This window comes from Drosophila eugracilis, unplaced genomic scaffold (genome assembly GCF_018153835.1).
Source record: "Drosophila eugracilis isolate 14026-0451.02 unplaced genomic scaffold, ASM1815383v1 contig_2088, whole genome shotgun sequence".
In the NCBI taxonomy this organism is placed as follows: Eukaryota; Metazoa; Arthropoda; class Insecta; order Diptera; family Drosophilidae; genus Drosophila; species Drosophila eugracilis.
Window position 1 is genome coordinate 721,252 of NW_024572964.1, and position 24,166 is coordinate 745,417.

Sequence of the window (24,166 nt, forward strand, 5' to 3'; positions counted from 1 at the left end):
TCTAAAATAAGTTTCATAAATGATTTAACTTTTTCATTATAATTGGGATACACATAATTATTTCACTTAATTATTTCGAAACAACGTTTGGCTTCCAAGGAACTTGACTCATATGGGTCAACCAATCAAAGCACTCCACGATACTAGCTATTGATCATGTTCGCCTGGTGCCTGAAATCAATAAATGTTCGAAAAATGTTTGTTTCAGAATTCTGATTTCTGCTGACGAACGCCAATGAACTGCTCCGAGGTTCAGCAATCTGTCAGCAATCTGCGAAAAGATTGATTTTCTCACTGTAATAAAAGCTGCCAAGTTATTGTAAAAGATTTAAACAATTTTTATTTGATATATGGTATCAAAATATATAACGAATCAATTTTAGTATGAAAATACAGATATGGTAGTTCTCCTAAATAATCTATAACATTTTAAATTTCGAATGATTAAATATTTAAGTATGCAGCGGTTAAAACTACACATTTCGCTGAGGAGCCTGGCCATTACTTGCCGCTCCTTTCTGGAGGCTAATGCGCAGCTGATTCACGAGATGAAAGGCCTCCTGATTCTTTTGGCTATAGGCATAGAATTCCACTTGGGCTAGCAAGCCCATGATGTGGGTCAAATCGGTGCGAGAATCCCGCATTGGAAGCTGAGTATTGGATGTCCTAGGGGGAGCAGGAGCCACAGAAATATTCGGTTGATAGCTGGAAGATGTAACAGGTGCAGGGGGTCCGGGCTTATTTGGTTGATAAATAGATGTTGTTGTAAGTGCAGGAGCCACAGTATTAGGAGGAGGATATCGGGATGTAGGCACTAGTCCTGTGGTGAAGGTATTGCAAGAAGCAGCGGTTGTAACTGGTTGAGAAGCCACAGGAACAGCTGGCGGATATCTCGGTGGTGGATACCACACCGTGTTAGCTGGTCTAGGAGCAGGAGGCACAAATGATGGATAACTATTGTTTGTAACATAACTAGATCCAGGAACCAATGGATAGCTGGAATTGGCAACAGGTGGAGGAATCACAGGGGCAGCTGGTAGATATGTCGCGCTGTAAGGTTGCCTGGGTACCAAATTCGAATGATAGTTAGTTACTGTAGGTGGTGCTGGACGAACTGGTGGATAAGTGACGGAAGCCGATACAGCATTTACAGGAGCAGTGGTGGGATAAGTGGAGGTGTTGCTTGGAGCAAGAGCTGGTGGATGTCTCGTAATGGCAACTGATGAAGAAATCGTGGGGATAACTGGGCTGACGGGCTGATAATTGGAAATATTAGGCGGTGCAGCCGACACCGGAATATTCGGAAGCGGTCTAGAGGTAGTAACTGATGCAGTATTATAGTTTTCTATGGCTGTTCTTTTCGGTTGCCCATGCAAGCTTATTGAACTCGATTCGCATTGATTTCCTTCCGTCTCCAGGGGCAATCTTCGCTTTTCAGCTGTTCCAGGAGCCTTGGAGAGTACAACTGGAGATATTCGATCAACTTGATCCCGTAACTGATTTAGAGGTCCTGCCGGTGGTATTCGATCAACTTGCTCCTGCAAGAGATCGGTGCGAACCCGTATCACATCGGGGACGAGGTTATTGCGAACCCTTATCGGATTAGGATTCTGTTTCTCGGGTAGAGCTTCTTGGTTAATATTGCAAGGATCACCCGAGAAAATATCCGTCAGAACAGGCGTTTCTTTTACTTCCTCTTGATTTTGAGACTCTTGCATCGTTATGCTAGGTTTTTTCTCCTCATTTGTTGTTGTACTTGGCTCACTATTTTCTTTGGCTTCTCCATTTAATTTCAAAGGCACTTCTGTCTCAGATTTTATGGGCATAGTTGGGAGACTATCAGGTGTTGGTTTAATTTCTTTGCATATTCCAGGATCACTAGACGGATTTTCTTTATCGATTACGGTATTTGATTTTGACACTTCATTTTCGGTGGGGATTTGGTTGAGCTCTTCATTAATGGAAGGGTTTTGAGTCAAATCATGATTTGCAATAGTCTTTGGTTTTATTTTGTTTTCAATATTTTCTAGCTCTTCTTGGCTTATATCATCGATAACTACCAGGTCAGGTATCGGTTCACCTTTAAATGAGATATTGGAATTGGTTCCTCCCTCGGAGTTAAGTTCACGAAGTATCAAGGAGCTTCGCTTTTCACTTGCCATGTCGTCTGCCTCTTCTTTTGCGGGTATCTTTGGTTTTCTGACATATGTTTTTAAAGAGCTCCGTAACAAAGTTATTTCAGCCTTCGATTTTGTAGGAGTCAAAAATTCCTTTATCGAACTCTGTTTTTTTTCCGTAAAATTTGCCTTATTCTCCAACTTTCGATTTCGCTGCCTTAAAGAATCTGCGTCTAGTTTTCCATCGACATGATCCGCATAGTCCTTTAAGTTAACCTCCCCCAATTCATCGTCGAGGATTATAAGGGAGGAAGTGGAGATGACAGATTCAGGGTCAAGGGTTTCCTTTTCGGGAAAACATAGAAGAGAATCTCCTTCCTCTCCATCGCTGCAGAGGTCCACAACTGTTGGATCAGCTGGTGTCTTAGACTCCTCTTGCTCCAACGTAGAACTCTCAGAATCCTTATCGCTCCGATCTTGCTGGGAGTCTTCCTGTGATGGCACTATACCGTTCTTCTCGTCCAATCGTTTCAGCCATTGGCCCACCCAAGCCATCAGTTCCTCAAATGATTTTGCAGGTAGCGACTTCTGTAGCTCATCGCGACATCTTTTCTCTAAAAAGTGACCATTTGGGCCTTTTTTCACCTTCAGGTTGTTCTGACCAAAGCGAACGAAATGCTGCCATGCCCTACAGTTTGTATAAATTTATGGTTATGTACACGAGATTTTTTACAATATATAGTCAATATTACTCACATGGAATTCTTTCCCAGTTCGGTACACTTTTGCATTATTGATCGTTAACTCGACATTTAAAATACATAAAAACAAAATTTAATTGTGGATGCTGATCACTGCATCACAACATCCTAGTTACTGAAGAGCGGTTAATACTTGTGTTATGTTATGCTTGCTTATAGCAATGCGTAAGTCGTAGTTTTGCTGAGAATTAATACATCAATGAACGTAGAAACACATATGTACCAGTATGGGGTTTATCTGAGATTTGTATGTGCCTATAACTGTATCTTAAAGATTCCATTAAGCGTTGAGGATCGGTGTGAGAATGGCGCAGCTTCTTTGAATTTCCTTTGAGTGTCTTGTCCAATACCGTAAGAGCAACTATATTATAATTAAAAGTCAAACCATCCATTAATTGTCAAAAGTAACAAGTAAACTAGAATTCTAAACCACTCACGAGAAAATACATACACTCTTTACAAACGACGCTTATTCCTTTAAAGCCAATGCGTAAATGAGTCCTGAAGGGCTGCGTATGCGCAGTACTTTCTGAAATCCAGGTAGAACCAACAAAATTTATTTTCCTATCTTGAGCGTTCCAAAGCAATATCAAAACAATTTCTCATAAGAGATGTGTTCGTGACTGTTTATTGTACACGAGTGGCGCCCTTTTTTAGAAACACAGCCATAAAACCCTAATTTTGTAGAAATCCTCGGAAAACGTTGTTCTAGGAATGCAAAATTTTAAAAAGTCCTCGCAGAACAAAAAGATATTTAACTTCGTCCCTTCTACTAAGATAAAAGAAATACTCATCTCTGATTTGTATGGCTTCAAGAGGTTTTTATCCGATTTCCAGCACTATTGGGCGCGGAATTTGAATGAAATGTCAGGTAGGGCGGGAAACTGAAAAAAAATTCAAGATTAACGTACAAAAAATTGAAACTATATATCTTTTATTTTATTTGGCTGGTATTGTTTTTCGAATTTACTTACTAATTCGTTTTTTAATTCTGTTTTAAGTCTTAGGTTACTCTTTCTCTTATTTAATTTAATTATGACCTGAGTGTTTTGGCGGCGAATGAAAGTGGTTTACAAGGCTTCCAGGTTTGATTTATAACTATAAGGTTAAGTTTTAGTTTTTAAACGATTGTAACAAATGCATGCATTTTCTATATTCAATATTAGTGAACTTAAAACTAGACATGATTTCCTACAGTGCTCCGCTGGTCGCCGCGGTTTATTCTTAGGTTACCCATACAGCCCTCGAACAGGATGTCCGCGATGGCCTTTCGCGCCAGAATACGTTGCGTAGGTGCCATTTCCTCGTACTGAATGGCCCAGGATCTGGCCAGCACTTCAGACGACTCGCTGAGAATAGTTTTTACAGTTTCTCGTTCGTTCTCAGGTTCCGGTTGGATTGAGCAGGTATTTTGTTTATTTTCCAATGGATGAACAACACATGTTTCCTCCTTGACAAAAACTTGCTCCATTCCCATCGTTGGGTCCTCATCCTCTGGCTCTATTATCTCCACTTTTGGACTGAGCAAGGAACCCTCTTCGGATTGTGGAGTATTAGTATTGTCATCCTTCATAGGCCAATCACAAACGCTGTCAGTGTTGAGATCGGCATTTTTCAAGTTACATTTTTCCTAAAATATTAAACCTTACATTAGCTAAAATTACATTCCCTTATGAAAATTCTCTTAACTTACGTCCTTTTCTCGCTGATAGACCTGCTTTTGTTTATCCCCGCGACCTTTCCTTGTCCTGTGCTGAAACGTCTCCTGGGTCAGGAGAAAGCCCATATAGTCATAGAACCAAAGAGTGGGTTTACAAAGGTCAGAGTGCATGCCCAATTCCTTCAGCTTGATTATCCGCATCTGCTCCCGCCTGTAATTTGTGCGAAAAATGTTGATGCGTCTTCCAACTTCAGTACGTGTGGCATTCGGCTGGATCTCGCGGAGTTTCCTTTCTAAGGACTCATAGGCCCGGTTCCGAAGTTCCTTATTTCGATAATTGACATGTTGGAGGTCCCACAGTTCTGGCATTCCCTGATAAAGTGCCAGGAACTCACGCCAGAACTGTCGTTTGCCGGCACTAAAGCGATCTGGGAGAGCAGCTGCCATCTAAAATCAAATGCTATTTAATCAATTTAAATTAAAAATAAAAAAAATAAGCGTGTAAGTAATATATTATGAAAAAAAAAATAACTTAAAAATATATTGATTGACTTACTTTGTTGATGAGAGGAACTAACTTAAAAAAATATTTGTATATTGCAAAAACGAATGGTTGATAACACTGGAAAATAAACAAATCTTATTACCTTTTTGATGTTTTACGTCAATCAGCTGTTGTTGTTTACAATCAGTTAGAGTTGCCAGACCTAACGTTAAAGTGTTGGAGAACGCCTCACATACTCCCAATGGTTTTGTTGTTGTTTTGGATCTGGATACATATATTTCCACCACCTGGCGCGGCGACCGGCGTTGTACTGCGTTATGTTCTGCTCAAGCGACAATCACGAACTGAATTGATGTAGAGCTAAATCAGCGGGTGTGTGTGTGGGTGTGTGTCTCGATTGAGTGATTGATTAGTCGGCTGACGGATTTCAATGTGTGCGTGTGGAAATGCGCAATAAATCATTAAATTCTCCGGCATTTCTAGTAATGTAAAGCGTAGCTGAGAATGTTTTTTGTCATTTCGCCGTTTTTTAAAAGTTCTTTATAGTTATTGACATTATTTTTAGGTTTATTTATAACCAAAAAACGCTAACTCCCCCCAATCATAGATGTTGGTGTTTCTGAGAGAAAGACCGCAGAGAGGGGAAATCAAAAAATATTCGAAATCAAACTAGAGGCAGACCTGCGCATTTCCCATTTTTACACAATCAAGATTGTCGGCATTTGCCAATCAGCCAAGACTAATAGTATTAATACCTTGTTTAAGGATATTACCCTCTGATACTCCAAAAGTTACCAAAATTCTCACTATTAAATATGATTGATATAATAGTACGCTTCGATTGGCCGTTATTTTAGTAAGCGGTTCTCTCTCCGTGCCTGAGTGTGTGTGCGTGCATGAGGGTGGAGCAAGAGGAAGCTAAACTAAGGGCAGACATGCGCACTCAAATCAAATAATCAGCTCATATATTAAGCCGACTTTTTGTGATGGCTAGTAATAATAGGGGCCATAGCTCAAGATAAGCACACTAGAGGTCAAATATCAGCTCCGAAGTAAGGGATAGTTAAAAACCAGCTATATAATATTGTTGGAAAAACATATGTAAGAGGGGATAAGCTATCTCGCCTTATAATAATAATCAATTTCATCTTAAGAACAAAGATTCGCATTAATATTAAACAAAATAAATAATTAACTAACAATAATTAACTAAAAAGCTAGGCTTTGGTTTGATTACTTTTATTTGGTTCGAGTAAAAATTATTATTGCCTTAGATCTAGTGATTGATTGCATCTTCGAGATGCATCTGTTTGCAAAGCTAATGCTCTTTGGCTGTAGCTGTTCCTCCCCATCCTCCATGTGATGCTCTCGTTTTGTAGCATCCTACGCGTCGTCGTCATCCATTTCCCGCATCACCTCGTCGGCTCGTGTGATCAAACCAATGAGCCGGTAGTTCTCCTTGTACAGAGCAAACTCCTCGAGTAATTTAAGGTACTTTCGGGCATCGGCGCAGCTAATGACATTCGATCCATCGGGATCCGCATTATTGTTGTCGTCCTGTCCAGAGTCATGGCGACGTTTTGTGCCCTGGCGCGTATTAGGCGGCTTATCGATTGACAAGGGCGAACGGATTTTCCGTTGCCGCATCTGCTCGATGTATTCCATCTCATCCTCCACATTGGCGGCCAGAACCTCGGCCAGCGAGGTGACACTAGAGCGACCATTGTTTATGTCTTCATCGAGATCTGCTGGTTCTTGGTCAATTTCAGGTTCCAGCTCAGCTTCTTGCTCCTGTTTGATGTGCACTGTGGGTAGAGCTTCAAGTGTCTTTTTGCTCGAAATATGGGTTTCGGTCTGAGACTGATCCTCCTCAGTCTGATGCAGCTGAAACTCTTCTGGATCCTTGGGTTCCATTTTTATGTCCTTTTCTTGCTTGATCTCTAACTTAGGCGGCGGTACAGAGGGACCCTTGTCCTGCTGCTGAGGGGAAGGCATCTGTGTGATGCTCTGAGCTAGGGTGGCCAGTGGTATGATGGTCATGGTCATAGGCTGTCCCCCTGCTTGTGGTGGCACAATGGGCGTAGCTAGGAGCACTTTTTGGGACGTTCCTGGCGGGGCGTTTGTCTGCAGTGGCAGTCTAACCAGGGGCGGTAAGGGCTGTAAAGCTCTGGCCAGATTAAGTTCACTCAACGAAGGCTTGACATCTGGTTCCTCCAGGTCATCCTCTCTACCGCTTACGTCGCCGCCGTCCACATCCACCTCGTCATCTTCGTCGTCGCCGCTGCTGCGATGATTACTGCTCAGCGGGCTGCCCAAGCTAACATCTTCTTCGTCCTCTCCCACGTTTCGTGGCTCACATTCTGGTATGCACTCCGACATGACGTCCTTGACAATATCCTTGATCTGCACAGAGTAGCCCTGTGTGTAGCCGATCTTTAGCTGTCTGGTGTCGCTGTGTTGGATGTTATAGGTGCGCCGGAATTTGTCGCACCACTCCTGATGCGGAAAAAAGTGCGCCAAGCCCATCGAGCTCTTAAATTGCAGTGCCATCTTCTGAATAAGTCCGTCGGAGATGCTGAAATCTTTGTAGTACATCATGCGCCGGATCCAATCATACACGGCTTTGCCCAGCATCGATACCCTAACAGTCTTTGTTTCCATAGTCTTGGCATCCTGGCTCCGACGCGTTCGCTGATCCCAAGCGTTTAGAATCTCCTGGCGCTGCTGGACAATCCGCTTGATTTGATCCGGACTACAGTTGAACAGACGACCCACGTGTTTGTAAACTGGCAGTCGGTCGTATTCCCTTAAAGCAGCGACTTTTTCATTAAGTGCCAGGACATTCTTGCGCTTGATGCGGTTGTCGAAGGCCACTTTCTCGGCGGCCGGTAAGCTGGGAGCGTTAGTGGCTGGGGTGATCGAAGTGGGTGGTGCAGGTGGAGCTGAAGCTGGCGCAGGCGCAGGGCTTGAGGTAAGAACGTCGGTGTCAGTGGCCTAAAGATAAAGAAAAAGATAATAAATATTGTTGAGATTATGCAATGCTCCGCTTTTATGACACGCTTTAATCACTAGCACTTTGTCCTATTCATTTAATTTAAATCAATTGACTAAGGTCTAAGTAAATCAATTTTTAGAGAATTCGGGCATTGCATTAAAAGTGCTACTGACAAGCTTACAACACTAAGCGGGGCTTGACTGTGCCCACTTACCTTTTCCTGGTTGTTGTCTTGCGCTTTGGAGGACTCCTTGTGCTCCTTTTGCCCCTTCTCCTTCTCCCCCTTCAACGTTCTTTGCAACTTGCGTTTTTCACGTATCCGCATTGTTGTTGTTTTCCCGTGCAACTTACACGGCAATTGCTGTTTGTTTTCTTTTTGTTCTTGCCCTTGTTATTGCTGCTGGTGCGCCCACTCAATTCCACCCGCCCCTTTCACCTTCTCTTGTCCTCTCACTTACTCACTCCCGCCTGTTCGTGTGTGTCCGATTGCCAGTGTGTGTGCGATGGCTACGATTATGCGCGTTGACTGCCAAGCGAATTCAAATCATTTCGTCATTGCTTTTCTTGCTTTTTGTTGGCCTTTCCGTGTGCTTTGACTTAATTCGCTTTTGTTTTCTCGTTCTAGGTATTTTATTTGCCTTGCTGACTGTGATTTTCCAACTGGCAGTGCGCTGCGTTTTGCGTATTTTCCGATGTCCGTGTGAACTAGGCGACGACCCATACAAAAATAGCTGCCGCTTTATCTCGCTTTGTTTTTTTCTGCCGCCTCTCGCTCTCTCTCTCAGTAGCATGCGCAACGTGGGCAGCTAGAAAGAGAGCGAGATTCGACGTGTGCACTGTGCGAGAGGGTGCAACTGCGCATGCGACAATTTTACTGTTACTTTATTAAGGTGGCAACGCCGTAGGCGATCGTTTTTTTTTTGCAAAATTATTTTAATGGAAAATTTGAAAAAGAAATACACATGTACATACATATGTATATACTTGCATACATACGTACATATGTACATATGTACATATATCTTTTATTGTGCACTTTTTGTATTAGAGTCTATGCTATTAAATGTAGAATTTTCTAACAGTACCCAACCCCCTTTTCTCGATAATTGTACTTATGCGTATGCTATGAAGCATAAGTACAATCAATTTTAAACATGAGACAATACATTTCGACAATATTATTTATTTATGTATAATCACTTCGTTTCTCAGTTTAGCCAAACTGGGTGAAGTGTCTCAGGATGTGCGACATAGCCGCCGGATTATCGGCGGGGACCATGTGGCCAGCACGGTTAACCCAGAACATGCTGAAGTTGCCGTAAGTCTTCTCGTAACCCTCCAGAACTCGATCCACGGTGATTCCCACACGAGAAGCGGCCTGGTACGAAGCCTTGTCTGTCCATTCCATGTCGGCGATCCAGTTGACGGCTCCGGGAGTGGCGCAAATCAGGTCAAGGCCTCCGGAAAATACTCCAACCTTTACGGTGGTGTTGCTCAGCAACTCACCGACTAAAAATTTAAAAAAGTAAAAAAGATTCATACTCCGACTAGCATACAAGACCTAATCCACTTACCAATATCCACGGCGGGCTTCATGAAATCTCCCATGAGCCTGGTGAAGGTGGTGCCGCTCTGAGCGCCCCACTTGACACCTGTGGTGATTCCCAGGGCTTCTGTGACGGGTCCCAACATAAGATCCTCCAGCATCTGGTCGCGATCCTCATCGACGTCAAATTTCACCAGAGTGCGGTACATGAGCTCTGGAGAAACATGTGGTTAGGATGAACGCTATAAGTTAAGTTACAGTTTTTACCCTCAGGAGTCATGGCAGCTCGGGCCATCAAGCGGTACTGATCACCCAGTGTGGGGGTCTCCACGTTATAGAAGTCCACTCCCTTGGACTCCCGCAGCACCACGGACTGGGTGGAGCTCCACTGCAGAGTGGCTTGCGTCCACCTTTCACGATCCACGTAGTCCTTGGTCTTTAAAGCCGAAGCTTCAATCTTGTCGTGACCATCCTGATCCACGATTCCCAACTGCAGAAGGAAAGGAGCCCACGAGAGCACAGAATCGATGGGGGAGGTCCAGGGATCTCCTAGGGCCACAGAAACAAAATTACTCTCGATCTCTCCACGCTGGATGGCATATTCCAGCTCCAGAGCAAACTCCGGAGCCATCTTTCCGCCGTAACTCTCGCAAAAGATGTGCAAGGGCACGGTCTTGAATTCCGGGTGGTTATTGTAGAAGCCCTTCATTAGCTCAACCAGGTCCAGAGCGATCTGCTTGTTGGTTGTCGTATAGTAGGAGGATCCGTCCACGTAGCTGAAGCCACTGCCCACCGGGTTGTCAATGAACATCACATTCATGTCCTTTACCCAAGTCCAGTCGCGGTAGCTGCCATCGAGCTTCAGAGGACCCAACTCCTCAAAGTTTCCGTATCCCGTAGAGGAGGCACCCGGACCTCCTTGCAGCCAAATGGCCAAAGGACGCTCCGTGTAACTGGTAACGTTGGCGGTGGTGTAGTAGAGCCAGTAGAACATATGGGCGCCAGTCCTGACATCCACAAATCCCCAATCCTGCTCTCCGGATCCATAGCCCTTGCGTGCTGTAAGTTTAGTTTAAGTTTAAATAGAAAAGATCCTTTTACACAGGAAAAATCATCATTGAAAATCATTTTAAAATCTTTGAAAATATATTGTATTATTATTTTAAAAGGTATTTGAAGTAAGTCCGACCGCATGAACACACTTCGTTGATAAGCCCTGATTTCTGTGAAACACTTGAGTGTAATCTGGTCTTTAAGTATATTAAATGGCTGCATGAGTAGCTCCGTAGATAAGATTAATTGTTATAGATATCAACTACTTCACTATATTGTCTAATAAATAATGCCATACAGATGGCTACCTGATGCGAATAATGAGGGTCAATTTGTTATAAAATAACATTAATCATATTTATTATGTATGAAGGAAAAAAGAATCTATTTATACAAATTAATTAATATATTTTAATTAAATAATTCAGAATTGCCTGACTTGTAGTTTCGTTAAGTTCTTCAGCTTCTGCTGACCTGGTCTAGAAGCCATAAAAAACGTTTTTTTTGGAACACTTTCTCGCTGATTAGCACCCCTGACCGGAATATAAAACGGGCTACTCACCGTCAACAGAACCCAAGCTGGCGATTGACAACAGAGCCAAAAGAGCGATGATAACCCGTCCAGCCATGGTGCACCAAAACCAATTTCAATTCCAAGAGACACCGCTTGAGACCCAACCGAACGCTTGGCAGTTCCACTGCCGAATGATCGCAGGTTGTCCCCAGACATTGAAGGTAAAATAGCCATGCCGCCTGACACACCTGGAATGTGTAATCTTCTAGCTGGGGAGTTCTGTTTGCAAAGTATTTATGGCCCTTCGTTGGACGATGACGAGGCTTTTTGATCAATCTGGGTCTGACACTTGTCCGTTTTGGCAAATCTCTGTGCCATATATTCATATAAAGCCTCTATGTCACCCGAAATAGTCGCATAGATTGCATTTGCTATCTTGAATGGTTTTTCTAAGGCTTTCCACATGGTTTTCGCTTCTCAGTTGCAGTTTATCCCATGTGACATACCTGAAAGATAACGAAGGTTTGTATTTTAAGCCTTACTCTCAAGGTTTGACTTATAGCAGATTGATTATTATATCAGAAACAAATTCTGATATGCAGAAAAGTGACATCTTGAAAATTATCTTTTGATTTGATTTAAGATCTTAAAAAATGACAATTAAGATTAGATTGAACCAGTCTCATAATTGTTATACTTTGAAAAGCCAAGTCCGATGACCCACATTCATTCAATTTCTAAAGCCATAAAACCAAAAGTAAATGTAATAAATATTTTGTCAATTAAGCAATCAAAAATGCTTTTTATTTTTAAACAAAGCAGTTAACAATTGGAGTATATACTGGCTTTATTGTTTTAAAAATAATAAATCTATCCAAAAGAGGTGAACTCTCGCAGAACGTGACTCATGGCCGCTGGATTGTCCGCAGGAGCCATGTGACCACTTCGGTTGATCCAGAACATGGTGAAGTTTCCGCCTGACTTTTGATAGCCCTCCAAAATGCGGTCTACAGTAATGGAGTTACGTGGAGCAGCAAGGTATTCGTCCCGTCGACTCCAGTCCAATTTGGCTATCCAGTTTACGGTGCCGGGAGTAGCACAAATCAGATCAAGGCCACCGGAAAATACACCCACCTTCAGAGGAGTTTTCTCCAGCAGTTCGTTCACTGAAATTTTTTGAGGTGTTATATATGTAGTTCAGCAGTAATACTAAGAGGAGAATCATTACCAATGTGGATAACAGGCTTCATAAAGTCGGTTCTATGAATGTCGAAAGTGGTACCGCTCTGCGATCCCCAAACAACGTTAGAGGGGATGCCCAGGGTTTCGGCCACTGGACCACGCATCAGTTCCTCCAGCAACTTAGTGCGGTCCTCGTCAATGTCGTACTTCACCATGGTGCGATATATACGTTCTGTAGGAAGAGAATTGAAATTTTAAGGAAAATGCTCAATTCGAAAATATAGAAATCACCTTCGGGAGTCATGGCAGTTTGTCTCTGGTAGAGCCCTCCCTTCGTCTCCTTCAAGATATTGTAGAAGTCCACGCCTTTGGAGGCCTTCATCACCTCCCACTGGGTGTTGCCCCACTGGTAGGTGGCCTGAATCCATCGCTCCTCCTCTACCAATTGCGCGGTAAAGTTGGCGGCCTCCTGAATGGCATTATATCCCTCGTGGTCCACAATTCCCATTTCCTTGAGAAAAGGTCCCCAGGCCAGTACAGAGTCAATGGGCGAGGTCCAAGGGTCACCCAAAGCCACTGACGTCAAGTTGCTCTTAACCTCTCCACGTTCCTTGGCGTAGTACAGTTCCAGAGCAAACTCCGGAGCCATCTTTCCACCGTAACTTTCGCAAAAGATGTGAAGTGGTACCTCCTCGAATTCTGGGTGCAGGGTATAAAAGCCCTTCATCAGCTCAACCAAATCAAGGGCAATTTCCTTATTGGTGGCTGTGTAGTGAGCCGTATTATCCACATAGCTGAAGCCGCTGCCCACGGGATTGTCGATGAACAGGACATTCATATCCTTCACCCAGGTCCAACTGCGCCAGTCGCCGTACAGATCAACGGGTCCCAGTTCCTCAAAGTTTCCGTATCCTGTGGAAGAGGCCCCGGGACCTCCCTGAAGCCAAATGGCTAGCGGTCTTTCCGTGTAACTAGACACATTGGCGGTGGTGTAGTACAACCAGTAGAACATGTGAGCACCTGGACGCACGTCCACGTAGCCCCAGTCCTGATCACCGGGTCCATAACCGGGCTTACCTAATATATTTATTGTATACTATAAAAGATAGTCCCTCATGCTTCCCTATTCGGAAGATATGGCTTACCTTGAGCCAAGGCGGCGAAGAACGCCACGAATGTTACCAGCCAAATCGACATCTTTAACTGGAAGCAATAGTGTAGCGCACGGCTTTATTTAAAGGCTAAAACATTATCAGTAGCAGTGGACATCAGATAATACTTTTGAAAAATCTAATCTATCAAACTGGTGCTTTGTAGAATTATTATGTATCTCCTTCGATCAAAAATAGGAATAAGCAAATTAAAAGAAATATGTGCTTATATAAAAAGAAACTCCGTTCAAATTAATTATTTTATAGATAAAAAGTATACTTCATAATTCGCCTTCTGATACTTTCAAAAACACCGTTATCACTATTAGAATTCGATCAACCGAACTATCGACCATCGATAATGCTTCCAGGACTGGCAACGCTGCGATGGGCATTGTTTTTGCAGGAGCAGCTGTTCTCGTACTGTTGTTGTCGCCTTTGTGTCTGCAGGTGCAAAATATTAAAGTAATTGGATTAATTTCGAATTAATTAAGAAAATCGAACCGCAATCATGGCCACGATGCGCATACCAAAACAGAAGGTGATTCTGTGCGGCGACTATGGAGTGGGAAAGAGTTCTCTGTTTCGGCGATTTGCCACCAACACCTTTGTCACGGATACGGATAGGAAATCCACGCTAGGATTAGACCACATCGATAGGGAATACAGCGTAAATGAAAAGCAGATCAAGGTGGGTTTTGGGTGATGCAACCCTGATTGTAGATTGTAATAAGAGACATAATAATATCCTCAAAAGAGCCAAATCCCTTTAAACCATGCGAATGGGGGAACAAACTGGGGTCTAATAGATATGGTATTACATTTATAGATACCTATTAATATAACTAATCCAATTGATAGCTTCAATTGTGGGACACTGGCGGCATGGAGCGCGTGGCCTCTGTAACCTCTTCGTATTACAAGTTCGCCGAAGGAGCCATTCTTGTCTTTGCTTTAGACAACGCCGCCTCGTTCCACTCTCTATCTCAGCACTTGTTGGACATTGTCACCTATGCAGAGAATGCCAAGATCTTTATATGCGGGAACAAAAGCGATCTGGAGGGCAGGGAACCGGAGGTCAGCGACGAAGAGGTTGAGGCTTTCTGCGAGCAGTGCCACTCATTGATTAGTGCCACATATAAAACATCCTGTCGCAGTGGAGCGGGAGTGGAGGAGATGTTTCGGGACATCTCAAGGCAGCTGGTCCATGCCAATCGCTCCAAGATGGAACTACAGGCCTTAGAGCACAAGAGCTTTCAAGTGGACACTGCGGGCAGCAGTGCGGCGATTAACGAGGAAGACTCTTCTTCCTGCGGCTGCTAGCAGTTGGGGAACATTGAGTTTGGCTAGGCACCCATATTCCGGCCAGGCTCAATGCCCCATGCAGAGATGCATTTTTACTGTTTCCTTTATTTATTAACATTTCTCGGCTATGTTTATGATTTGTAGATACATGTTATTTTCGAATTTATGAGGAAAATACGTCCCGAATGCGAACACGAGTCATAGAGTAGGATTAGTACTAATAACCAGGCGCCAAACATTAACCATTAAAACTTTGTACACGTTATTTAGGATGGGTGAATCGTCGTAATCTGTGCCAAGATTTTGGTAATTGAACTATGAATTACAGAACTATAAGCAAAGCAAGGTTAATGGAACTCTTAAAAATAACCAGCAGAGGCAACCATAGATTACATTTTTACATGCGATTCTTGTTGAACGTAACACCCTATCCTTTCGTATATAGATTAGTGCGTAAGTCTGCAGCTTTCTTCCACAGAATATCTCGTAAAGATAAAATATGCTAAACAATAAATAATCAACTCACGACATTGGAATGGGTAGGCTTTTGGGTTACATTAAGAGGATTTTGGTTTCCTAGCTAGAATTAAGAAGTGATGGAGCTGGTGGAACTTGGTGCAAAGGTCAAGTAAAGACTGACGCCAACGGCAACCACAAAACAGACACCCACTCCGTACAAGACGACCTTCTCCCGCAGGGCTCTCAGCATCATGGTGTTCAGGGTGCGGGATGCCCTTCCTAGTTCGGCATTGGTTTCTCGAAGACGCGCCCTGGCTCCTTGAAGCGTTTCTCTCTGGTGGTGCAAATCATTTAGAACCTGGGCGCCCAGCTGCTCAGTTTCCAGAGCCACTCTATAGCCTTCCGTTAACCTATTGCCCGTCCGTTCGATCCTCTCCGAGTTGTCCAAGAGACGCTGGCGTTGGTCTGTAGTGATGGACACATCCTCATAGCTGTCACCCAAATCCAAAGTTGTGAATGCATTGGCCTGGGAGCGTTGCTTTTCCTTGGTCGTCCTATATTCCCCCTGCAGGCGTTTCAGTTCTGCCTGGGCCACTTGCAGCTTGCCATTAAAGCTGCTCCGTTGTCCCGAACTCAGTTCCCTCACCTCCAGACCCATCTGCTCCAGCAATTCCTGGGCCTCTGGTAGGCTGCTATCGATCTTGCTGCATAGCTCGTGGCGTTCACCTGGGGTAAGTTTATAAAATACAATTTTTGGATCGCTGGAAAGCCAACCCACTCACTGTTATTGTTTTGCTGCTGCAGACGTCCAATATGGGCCGTTATTTCGGCTATTAAGGAGGCATATTGCTGCTCGTACTGCTCCAACAGCGACATTTGTGCCGTTTTATGTCTAACCTAGTAGTTAATAATATTTGTAAAGCAACAATTTGCTAAGACTTTAAGCTTTAACTTTAAAGCAACCCAGCAGTTGAGCGATGATCTGGTTGGTAACAGGAAAATACTGGGGTGTAGTCTGCGTTATTTGGATGTATGACTTGTTGTCCGGCGGGGCGTGGTATGTAAACTTTCCTCTGCCTATATAGAGGATTACGGATTCGATTTACTGGATGACAAGGACACCAATACGTTCCCAGAACGGATGGAGCTCCCAGATGGAGTCGCTGATTACGCGTGACGCTGATGAAAACTGCTAGGAGAGGAATACCAACTTTTAGCAGGTATTATTTTAATTGCACATCAAAAATTGCTGAAAATCAGCAATAAAAACAACTATTTTCTTATTTTGATTAATAACAAGACTTTCATCGATATTAGGAGGCCTTAATGGTCTTAAGCTATCGGGCTGTATTACACTTCGATATAAAGTTGCTTATCGCCTGCATGCTGCTACCAGTACTAGATTGCTGCCAGAAGCACCCTGTGAGTGTTTGGTATGATTTTCAAATTGTCGGGAAAATCACCTCGAGGCTGCATCCGTTTCCGGTCTGGTTCAGCATTCTAAACTTTGTGATGTTTTTAGACTGCTTTTACCCACCCAATAGGAAAAAAATTCAAACATATTTTTGACCTTTTTTAAATTATTCTTTATCTTCCTAAAGTAATTAATAAATTAATGAAGTATGTTCAGCTTTATGCGAGTGGAGATTCTTTGTAAGCCTAAACAACTCGTTTGGCGGTAGTATGAGAATTATTAGTACTACTTGATACATATATACACTGTTCATCACATTTGTGTTTTGCTTTTTGCGTTTTGTCCTTCCGACCTCTTCCCAACCTTAACCCTCGACCAGCGTAGCCTTGTCACCTTTACGGAGAACCAATTCCAATTGGGAAAGCAGACCAATTGCCCGGAAATTCTCTTTAAAGAGCACAAAGTCCTCAAGTGGTTTTAGGTACTCCAACGCCTGGTGGTAGCTCTCCAACTCTTTGAGCACGGCCAAGGCTTTCTTGTCTTCGGGTTCTGGGGATGCGTGCCCATTGGCTTGGCTGGCGGAGGAGGAGCTTGATCCGTTGACGATCTTCTTGGGCGAGGCTGGTGCTGAAGCCGGCTTAGCAGCGGAAGCTGGAGCTGGTGAGTCCTTTCCTTTGGCGGACAAGGCGGGCGTGGACTTGCCACTTGGCCCACCTCCCTTTGGGGCATTCTCCTTGCTGCTGGCACTGTCTCTGCCTCCACTGTTGTTGTTATTCTGCTCCTTGGGACTAGGACTTCGGCTGCCCTTGCTGGATTCTGCGAGTGGAAGTGGTGGCGAGTTCACCGATGAGTTGATCTCCTGTACTTCGTCGTCGTCCGGTGACTCCATTTTCGGTCTCTTGGCCAACTGGACGGGCTGGAAGGGACTGGCCCGCTGGGGAGGAACATTTGGTGGCAGTTGGGGCTGGAAGGGTTCCCTTTGCGGTGGCATATTCGGGGGAAACTGCGCCTGCTGCTGCATCTGCTGCTGCTGTTGCTGGAGTTGTTGCATTTGCTGCTGATGCCGCTCGAAATAGAACTCATTGAAGTTGGCGAAACCGGGATGTGGAGGCGGATGTCCGGGATGTCCTGCAAATGGTGGCCATGGGTGACCCATCTGATGCTGCTGTTGTTGCATATGCTGCTGCTGCAGGGCAAAGTGTTGCTGTTGCTGTTGCTCCTGGTAGCTCTGCTCCTTGACATCCATACTGTCGTCGTCCTCTTCGTATTCGCCGTACTGCTGCATATAGGTCATGTACTGCTCGGGCATCTCCTCCAGCTTGGCCACTCTCTCAGCGCTGGCCGGTGGAAAGAGATGAGCGAGGTCCTGTACGATGTCTGGGATCCATAGGGAGGATCCCAGAGGCTTCAACTGGTTGCTGGCTAGCTTTTGGGCAAAACCCTGAAGGTGGGTCTCCCGGAAACGGTTCAGCCAGCGATTGTCTGCTATGAAAGAGGTGCTGCCGATGACCTGGCGGGCATTCTCCGCCTTGTCCTTGATCATTCCGTGGGTAATACTGCCCCGCAGCTGCGGATTGATGTTGGCCCTTACGAGCCACTCGTAGACTACTGCATTTATGTAGGCGCACTTCCGGCTCCTCTCGATCTCCTCCACCATGGCCTGTTGCTCCACGGCCTCCAGATTAGAAGGGACCTCCAGTCGTAGCGTGGGCAAGGCGTTCGACTGGAGCCTCCTGCCTCCCAGGACACTGGGGTCAAAGTGCAGGGCGCACACCACTGGCTTCTTGAAGGGCACTATCCTCCTCAAGGAAGCGTGGCAAGCCTCCTTCCACAGCTTGTGGAACGGATTCTCCGGGCGGGGAAATGCAAAGAACTGCATGCTGGGGTGCTGGCGCGAATTGGACAGACATCCGATGATGCAGCACCGCCGTATGGTCGGCATCTCGACCTGCGGATGCGGATGGAATTGCTGTTGGCCCCGAATCTTAGATGTTGGAGTGCTGGCGTTGCTCACGCTTCGCCAGGCCACGAAATGGAAAGAAAATTATAATAACTCCACCGGAATCTGCAAGAGACGATTTTCAAACATTAGTTAGCTGCTAATTTATTCCAATTTAAGATGTAAATCAAAAGTTTTTCCGTTTAAGTTTTCCCGCCCTCGCAATGTCCTGTAAAAATAATCGGGTGTGGCAGCGCCTGTAATCATTTTGCCTCGGCGCTTTCTGCAACAAGTGTGCGAATTTGAATTTTATAGAAAATAAACTTAAACTTAAGTTTCTCACTATCGGTGAGGATTTAAGTAATGCATGTACAAGAGCAGATAAATATTTGCTGATAAGTACATAACACTCATCAGGATCAGGTCCAGGGTCGAGTTGATTTCGCCTTGCCCGCCTGTCTGAATTTATTTGTATATCTCAACAGCCGGACACGCCCCTTCGACGCCCACAAACCTCGGCTGTATAAACGTTGAGATTTCAATAACATTAAGAAGTAGGAAGTTGGGATTAAGCTGGCGCATCGCATGTTTATTTCAGACACGCCCACTCTAATGCTCACAACCAGCGTAAAACTAAAAAAGCTGAGATCTCAGGAATTATTAAATCTAGAGTTTTGGAAGCATGCATATAGATATAAGAGACGTCTACTCCCACTCTAACGCCCACAATCCGGGGACAACTGTATCGCTTGTATATATGAATGCTAAAACATAAAATGTTCGGCTTAAGCTTGTAGATTCTTGATATGCCAACGCATTGCCTGTTTGTTTCAGCATCCGACCACACCCACTTTGACGCCCACAAAAACTGTGCCGGTCTATTAAGGCTAAAGTTTTGGTTTGAGTTTTAACCTATTTTTTTATATACCCATCGATTTACTTTTGATACTTTTTCAAAAAATATAAATGTGGTTGTGCTTATTTTTCTTTTGATCACTTGTTCTGAGAACAGCAATGAATCAGCTGAAAACGTTCAATGAATTCGACGAAGATGCTAGTGCTTATCTCTTGGGTCTCGAAATTCGAGCTCTGGCGCATGACTCATCGAAATGATGGCAACGCAAATAGAGTATAAAATATATCAGAGTATCTTATATAGACACGATAGCGAGGCCTCGAATAAAGCATCTGCTAATAGCAAGACCACTTCAGAGAGTTTGAATACTCAAGAGGAATACGAAGGCAGAAGATAAAGATATAACAGCCGCAGATAGAAACACAGATACCCACACCACAAAAAGCTATAAAACTGCTAATAGTTCGAAACTGCTGCCTTCGCCTTCGGAAATCGATACAGCCCCCGAAAAACCAGAACCACGGCAATACCTCTAGAGCCTCATATCGGGCAGTACTCTTACGAATACACACACCCACTTGTATCTTTCATTCACCGTCGTTCAAATACACACCACTGGAGATTTCCACAGAGGTGCCTGGCTAAGGCGAACGACTCTGCGCCGCGCCTCCTTATCCAACTATAAACGAGAGTTTAGAAGCGGCAATGATACTGCAGATCAGTAGATCTCCGCTGAGTCACGGAACCACCTGCCTGAGTCAGAGCCGGTCTTTAGATTAACACAGATTCCCAGAGATCGAGATGACTTAATCCGAACAGCATGTCCGTTTCATTTTTCCTCACTCTAAAATCGGGTCGAACAACCGAGATTTTTGCCTTGACTTTCTCAATATTTCAGCATTTTTTCAATAAGGAGAGTAGATGTTATCTGATTTGCATTGCGATTACATTGATTTATATATACTCGCAAGATGAGATACACTGAAGGAAGTAGCTAATGTAAAATTGGTTTTTACTCATAATTCATAATTGACGAGACAACCTGAGCCGGTGGATCTCAGGATCCGTAGTCCTCCCTTATTGTTCTCATCATAGAAGTGAATGTTGAAGATTTAATGTACATTTTACAACTACGGATGGCCAAGTCCCAAGGGAGTTAACTCGAGGTTACGACCGGTGCTTCCCCCGCTTCCGCCCGCTTTCTAAGTTGTTGACACGGATTTACGAAATTGGGCTTTATCTCTCGGCCAGCTTAGGGGTTGCTCACTGTTCCATCGCTCTTTCTTGCAGATTCCGACTCCCGTCCCTTTGCCGTGCCTCGGGCAGCTGTTCGCTATACTCGAGCAAAGTTTTTGTGCCGGAAACTTCTTGGCAGCAGCAGCGGCAGCGACAGAGACAGCAGCGCTGCCAGCGTCAAAGTTTCAGCTCGAGAAACCCAAACTCAGGCGAACCGAAGGAAAGGAACCCAAGCCCAAGGAACCCTTCCACTTTTCCATCTTGAAGATACTCGCACCTTGACACACACAACGCGACTGCGCTTCGTCTATGTCTCGTAGCAGTGTGTGTGTGTATCTGTGTGTGTATCCGCACGCACACCAAGGCACACTCGAGTGCACTACACCATCAATTCCAATTCAAATCTCCCCTGACTGACTCGCTTTATAAATGGTTTTATATTTCCTTTTATGTCGCTCTCTATGGCCCAGGCTATGGCTATGACTATGGCTATTGCTATGGGTATGGCTATGGCTCAGACTCTGAGTATGGCTATATATTTACAGCAGCGGCCAAAGGAATAGCTATGGGTTTCGAAAAACCCTCTAAAGATATACATCTGAATCCTATTAGATCTGCAGAATATAGATATATGAATTGTGATGCTTTAAATCACCTGTTAAAAAAACTAAACTATTTTCAAAAAATATATTTTATAATATAAATTAAAGTTTTCCTTGCTGATACTTTTTACAATATGATAAAAAGTATATAATTAATGACTTGAATCGATAAGCTGTTAGCGCCACTATTATTTTGGCGGCGCCTGTAAATATATACAGAGCATCGGATGCGGACGTTGGACGTGGACGTGGATGTAGCTCCAAGTACGAGTATCTCGACATCTCAGCTCGCTCAGTTCAGCTCGCCTGTTCAGTTCTTGCCTTTCTTTCCCTTATATCGATTGGCACTTTATCTTAATCGCCTCGAGAGTTGTCCCTCGCCAGTCCCCGGGGGGATTCCCCGTGCCAGGTCCTCCTCCGCCATCCTTCCCCAATCTGCAGATTCCGATTCCGATTCCCCTCCCACAGACTCACCCTAATGGCTGCCTATGTCGTCTTTGGCTGCCTTAGCTCCTGGGTTCTTCGTGAAATTTCGTGCAGCGTCATTATCATCGGAGCCATCAAGATGATGCTCCGGCCTGGGCCTGGGCCTGGGTCTGAGTCTGGGTCCCAGTCCCTGTGCTAGTCCCAATCCCAAGCCGAACCCAGGTTCCCTTTGTTGGCCACATATCTTTTGTATCTCTGTATCGCAGTATCTCCAGCCATTGTTCGCCTAGGAAGTTTAGTTTTCGGTTCGGTTTTTTGGCTCGGTTCGTTTATACGTTCTACCTACCTACTGCCTCGCGCCCTTTTGTCCATACTCTATACTATACCTATACTCTATATAAGTATATATATATATGAAAGTATAAGTATTCCCCCGTCCCGGAATCCGCCGCACTGGGGATTAAGCTGGTAGTTTTGGGTTTCACTCGGTTCAGTTCACGATGTCAGGTAATTTTGCGATTGGTTTTCGTCTTTCATGGGCTCGGGCACTGGCATGAGTTTACTTATTTATCTTATATCTCAAGGTGGTTTGGTCGGACCTTTTTGGGCTGGTTAGCAGCAGCGCATAAATGGATGTTATATAGCATGGCATGCCATGATTCGAATTTCTGTCTGTCCCTCTGTCTTTCTGCTGGTGAGTTTGTTCAGATTTGAGGGGGAAGATATACTCATGGGAATAAAGAAACAGACTATGTCTATGCTGGCTATATATATTGTGTGTCTTTGTATCTCGGTTTTATGTCTATGAGGTCATTAGTGTGAGATGTTGGATAGCGAATGCCTGGCGGTGTTCTAAGAATGTTTTATTGGATTGGCGACTGATTTTGTCATCTATTCTATGCTTCTCTCAATGTCCAATAATTAATGCTTACTTATTTCACTTTATTTTAAATTGAAATGGAAACACTAGCTCATTCTTAAGGTAGGTAAGAAGATTTACTTACAAACAACACTTCACCTATAGCAAACAGTAAAGAAACGATTTTATCCTTGTTACCACTTAATCGTAAATAGGACAGCTATGATTCAATAAAGCAGCTCTCAATAAGCAGCTTTGCTTATTAGTCATGCCCCATTTAAGGCTGGAACACCCGCTTCCGCCCACTAACACACCCACTCCGATTTCCAAATGTCCTTGGCCGTTTCAAGGACTCTGCCCCCGAGAAGCACGTTTATTCAATTGGCGCCAAATCAGCGGGCATTGTACCCTTATCACACCAACACCAACACCCACCAGCGCACCCGCCAAACGTGAAAACAAATGAACTGGCGAAAACCAAGTGAATGCAAACGAAAACCAAAACAAACCGCTCTGCCGCCGCGTGGTCTAAGGAACTCAAATAAAAACAAAAGCGGCGATTTTTCAAAAGCACACAAACAGCCACAAACACAAACACACAAACGCAAAGGCAACGGCGACGGCAGACGCACATGCAAATGCAAATGCGGCTTTTTAATTTCAAACACACAACAACAACAACAACAGCGAGGCGTCGACAGCGACGGCGACAGAATCTCAAGACCCCCTTTGTTTACATCAAACAACAACAAACAAGGGGCAGTCAGTATGTCCCCTATCACCCATCCGCACTGTGGGCTCTACTCACATCCAGTGTCACCGAAGAACGAAACTGCTTGCAGATATATCCACATGCACAGGTCGAAAAATCCAAGTCTGTTAAGTATAGTATTGCCGCGATATATATACGATATAGTCCAAAACACTCGGGATCTCTGGGAAAAAGCTGCGGACGCGATGCGTGAACCGCCGCCAACGAACGTTCAACACGGAGTGTACGAAACAGAAACTAGCGACATCATCATCGCCACAGCTACAGCTACAGCTACGGCCAACAACCAACAGCCACGACTCGACGAACGACCCCGACCGACTCGTTTTTCCCATCTATAGGAAATATTTAATCCCAAACAAGCCATGCCAAACCAAAAACCTAAGGCAGTGGCAGCGATGTGGCTGAGGCGCCGGCAGCGCAGCAGCAGTGGCTGAAGAAGCGAAGAAACGGCGGCAAGGACGGCTCGATGCCAAGAACCTCTCGACCTGAGATGCCAAAGGTGCTATGGATATAGGTGAATTTCTGAAAATGCAGGTACTCACTCACTTTTGTTCTTCAAAAATAGAGTTAAATCTTTCTAAGAGAGTTAAGCCTAGTTGATATTCATATCAGACTTCTAACTATCTTACTTACATATTCTTCCATAATTTGGATTGCCAGAACAAAAGTTTAAATATTTCACGAATATGATAGACCCAAGGAAATTACTGATATCCGTTTTACAAAAATCAAAGCATACTTTTTGGCAACTAAATATTTCTATTAAAAAAGGCGTTTTTTGAACATTAATCTATGTTAAATTTTGGTATGT

At 44.2% G+C, this 24,166-nt stretch overlaps 8 protein-coding genes across 11 annotated transcripts; 1 reads left to right on the plus strand and 7 right to left on the minus strand.

The window, feature by feature from the left end:
• Window positions 1–314: 314 nt before the first annotated feature.
• On the minus strand, window positions 315–3,502 carry LOC108104736 (proteoglycan 4). Of its 2 annotated transcripts, none has more exons than XM_017210971.2 (3): window positions 3,330–3,502; window positions 2,874–3,239; window positions 315–2,805 (listed from the first exon to the last, which is right to left on the minus strand). In XM_017210971.2, the coding sequence occupies exons 2-3, from the start codon at window positions 2,906–2,908 to the stop codon at window positions 474–476; spliced, it is 2,367 nt and encodes a 788-aa protein (XP_017066460.1). In that variant the 5' UTR covers window positions 2,909–3,239; window positions 3,330–3,502; the 3' UTR covers window positions 315–473. The 2 variants fall into 2 exon arrangements, with proteins under 2 accessions (XP_017066460.1, XP_017066461.1); XM_017210972.2 differs by having other exon boundaries at window positions 3,316–3,502.
• Window positions 3,503–3,793: 291 nt separating this feature from the next.
• Window positions 3,794–5,432, minus strand: LOC108104624. Of its 3 annotated transcripts, none has more exons than XM_017210798.2 (3): window positions 5,186–5,432; window positions 4,572–4,998; window positions 3,794–4,508 (listed from the first exon to the last, which is right to left on the minus strand). In XM_017210798.2, the coding sequence occupies exons 2-3, from the start codon at window positions 4,983–4,985 to the stop codon at window positions 4,056–4,058; spliced, it is 867 nt and encodes a 288-aa protein (XP_017066287.1). In that variant the 5' UTR covers window positions 4,986–4,998; window positions 5,186–5,432; the 3' UTR covers window positions 3,794–4,055. The 3 variants fall into 3 exon arrangements, with proteins under 3 accessions (XP_017066287.1, XP_017066288.1, XP_017066286.1); XM_017210799.2 differs by lacking the exon at window positions 5,186–5,432 and adding an exon at window positions 5,095–5,161 and having other exon boundaries at window positions 4,572–4,985; XM_017210797.2 differs by having other exon boundaries at window positions 3,795–4,508; window positions 4,572–4,985; window positions 5,186–5,430.
• Window positions 5,433–6,266: 834 nt separating this feature from the next.
• Window positions 6,267–8,776, minus strand: LOC108104732. Its single transcript, XM_017210969.1, has 2 exons — window positions 8,253–8,776; window positions 6,267–8,037 (listed from the first exon to the last, which is right to left on the minus strand). Exons 1-2 carry the CDS (start codon window positions 8,361–8,363, stop codon window positions 6,427–6,429), a joined length of 1,722 nt encoding a protein of 573 aa, XP_017066458.1. The 5' UTR covers window positions 8,364–8,776; the 3' UTR covers window positions 6,267–6,426.
• Window positions 8,777–9,201: 425 nt separating this feature from the next.
• LOC108104626 (retinoid-inducible serine carboxypeptidase) lies at window positions 9,202–11,329 on the minus strand. Its single transcript, XM_017210801.1, has 4 exons — window positions 11,200–11,329; window positions 9,852–10,643; window positions 9,613–9,798; window positions 9,202–9,547 (listed from the first exon to the last, which is right to left on the minus strand). The coding sequence occupies exons 1-4, from the start codon at window positions 11,264–11,266 to the stop codon at window positions 9,252–9,254; spliced, it is 1,341 nt and encodes a 446-aa protein (XP_017066290.1). The 5' UTR covers window positions 11,267–11,329; the 3' UTR covers window positions 9,202–9,251.
• Window positions 11,330–11,933: 604 nt separating this feature from the next.
• LOC108104721 (retinoid-inducible serine carboxypeptidase) lies at window positions 11,934–13,804 on the minus strand. The gene is made up of 4 exons (XM_017210953.2): window positions 13,479–13,804; window positions 12,625–13,410; window positions 12,380–12,565; window positions 11,934–12,317 (listed from the first exon to the last, which is right to left on the minus strand). The coding sequence occupies exons 1-4, from the start codon at window positions 13,528–13,530 to the stop codon at window positions 12,022–12,024; spliced, it is 1,320 nt and encodes a 439-aa protein (XP_017066442.1). The 5' UTR covers window positions 13,531–13,804; the 3' UTR covers window positions 11,934–12,021.
• An 88-nt stretch (window positions 13,805–13,892) lies between these two features.
• LOC108104723 (ras-related protein Rab-11A) lies at window positions 13,893–15,319 on the plus strand. The gene is made up of 2 exons (XM_017210955.1): window positions 13,893–14,175; window positions 14,346–15,319. Exons 1-2 carry the CDS (start codon window positions 13,996–13,998, stop codon window positions 14,805–14,807), a joined length of 642 nt encoding a protein of 213 aa, XP_017066444.1. The 5' UTR covers window positions 13,893–13,995; the 3' UTR covers window positions 14,808–15,319.
• Window positions 14,877–16,579, minus strand: LOC108104722 (vesicle transport through interaction with t-SNAREs homolog 1A). The gene is made up of 2 exons (XM_017210954.1): window positions 16,031–16,579; window positions 14,877–15,974 (listed from the first exon to the last, which is right to left on the minus strand). Exons 1-2 carry the CDS (start codon window positions 16,122–16,124, stop codon window positions 15,376–15,378), a joined length of 693 nt encoding a protein of 230 aa, XP_017066443.1. The 5' UTR covers window positions 16,125–16,579; the 3' UTR covers window positions 14,877–15,375.
• A 245-nt stretch (window positions 16,580–16,824) lies between these two features.
• Window positions 16,825–23,651, minus strand: LOC108104623 (DNA N6-methyl adenine demethylase). The gene is made up of 2 exons (XM_017210796.1): window positions 23,389–23,651; window positions 16,825–18,727 (listed from the first exon to the last, which is right to left on the minus strand). The coding sequence occupies exon 2, from the start codon at window positions 18,602–18,604 to the stop codon at window positions 17,027–17,029; it is 1,578 nt and encodes a 525-aa protein (XP_017066285.1). The 5' UTR covers window positions 18,605–18,727; window positions 23,389–23,651; the 3' UTR covers window positions 16,825–17,026.
• Between the last annotated feature and the right edge of the window lie 515 nt (window positions 23,652–24,166).

What these genes read in the sequence shown, in the direction of transcription:
- LOC108104736 (XM_017210971.2), bottom strand. Translation starts at nt 2,908, where the DNA reads ATGCAAAAGTGTACCGAACTGGGAAAGAATTCCAT. An exon ending in GAACTGGGAAAGAATTCCAT is followed by an intron (nt 2,806 to 2,873) that starts GTGAGTAATATT and finishes TACAAACTGTAG; the next exon opens with GGCATGGCAGCATTTCGTTC.
- LOC108104624 (XM_017210798.2), bottom strand. Translation starts at nt 4,985, where the DNA reads ATGGCAGCTGCTCTCCCAGATCGCTTTAGTGCCGGCAAACGACAGTTC. An exon ending in TCTATCAGCGAGAAAAGGAC is followed by an intron (nt 4,509 to 4,571) that starts GTAAGTTAAGAG and finishes TTAATATTTTAG; the next exon opens with GAAAAATGTAACTTGAAAAA.
- LOC108104732 (XM_017210969.1), bottom strand. Translation starts at nt 8,363, where the DNA reads ATGCGGATACGTGAAAAACGCAAGTTGCAAAGAACGTTGAAGGGGGAG. An exon ending in AAGACAACAACCAGGAAAAG is followed by an intron (nt 8,038 to 8,252) that starts GTAAGTGGGCAC and finishes CTTTATCTTTAG; the next exon opens with GCCACTGACACCGACGTTCT.
- LOC108104626 (XM_017210801.1), bottom strand. Translation starts at nt 11,266, where the DNA reads ATGGCTGGACGGGTTATCATCGCTCTTTTGGCTCTGTTGTCAATCGCC. An exon ending in AGCTGCCATGACTCCTGAGG is followed by an intron (nt 9,799 to 9,851) that starts GTAAAAACTGTA and finishes ATGTTTCTCCAG; the next exon opens with AGCTCATGTACCGCACTCTG. An exon ending in GAAGCCCGCCGTGGATATTG is followed by an intron (nt 9,548 to 9,612) that starts GTAAGTGGATTA and finishes TTAAATTTTTAG; the next exon opens with TCGGTGAGTTGCTGAGCAAC.
- LOC108104721 (XM_017210953.2), bottom strand. Translation starts at nt 13,530, where the DNA reads ATGTCGATTTGGCTGGTAACATTCGTGGCGTTCTTCGCCGCCTTGGCT. An exon ending in CTTCGCCGCCTTGGCTCAAG is followed by an intron (nt 13,411 to 13,478) that starts GTAAGCCATATC and finishes TAAATATATTAG; the next exon opens with GTAAGCCCGGTTATGGACCC. An exon ending in AACTGCCATGACTCCCGAAG is followed by an intron (nt 12,566 to 12,624) that starts GTGATTTCTATA and finishes CTCTTCCTACAG; the next exon opens with AACGTATATATCGCACCATG.
- LOC108104723 (XM_017210955.1), top strand. Translation starts at nt 13,996, where the DNA reads ATGGCCACGATGCGCATACCAAAACAGAAGGTGATTCTGTGCGGCGAC. An exon ending in TAAATGAAAAGCAGATCAAG is followed by an intron (nt 14,176 to 14,345) that starts GTGGGTTTTGGG and finishes TCCAATTGATAG; the next exon opens with CTTCAATTGTGGGACACTGG.
- LOC108104722 (XM_017210954.1), bottom strand. Translation starts at nt 16,124, where the DNA reads ATGTCGCTGTTGGAGCAGTACGAGCAGCAATATGCCTCCTTAATAGCC. An exon ending in GCAGCAGCAAAACAATAACA is followed by an intron (nt 15,975 to 16,030) that starts GTGAGTGGGTTG and finishes AACTTACCCCAG; the next exon opens with GTGAACGCCACGAGCTATGC.
- LOC108104623 (XM_017210796.1), bottom strand. Translation starts at nt 18,604, where the DNA reads ATGCCGACCATACGGCGGTGCTGCATCATCGGATGTCTGTCCAATTCG.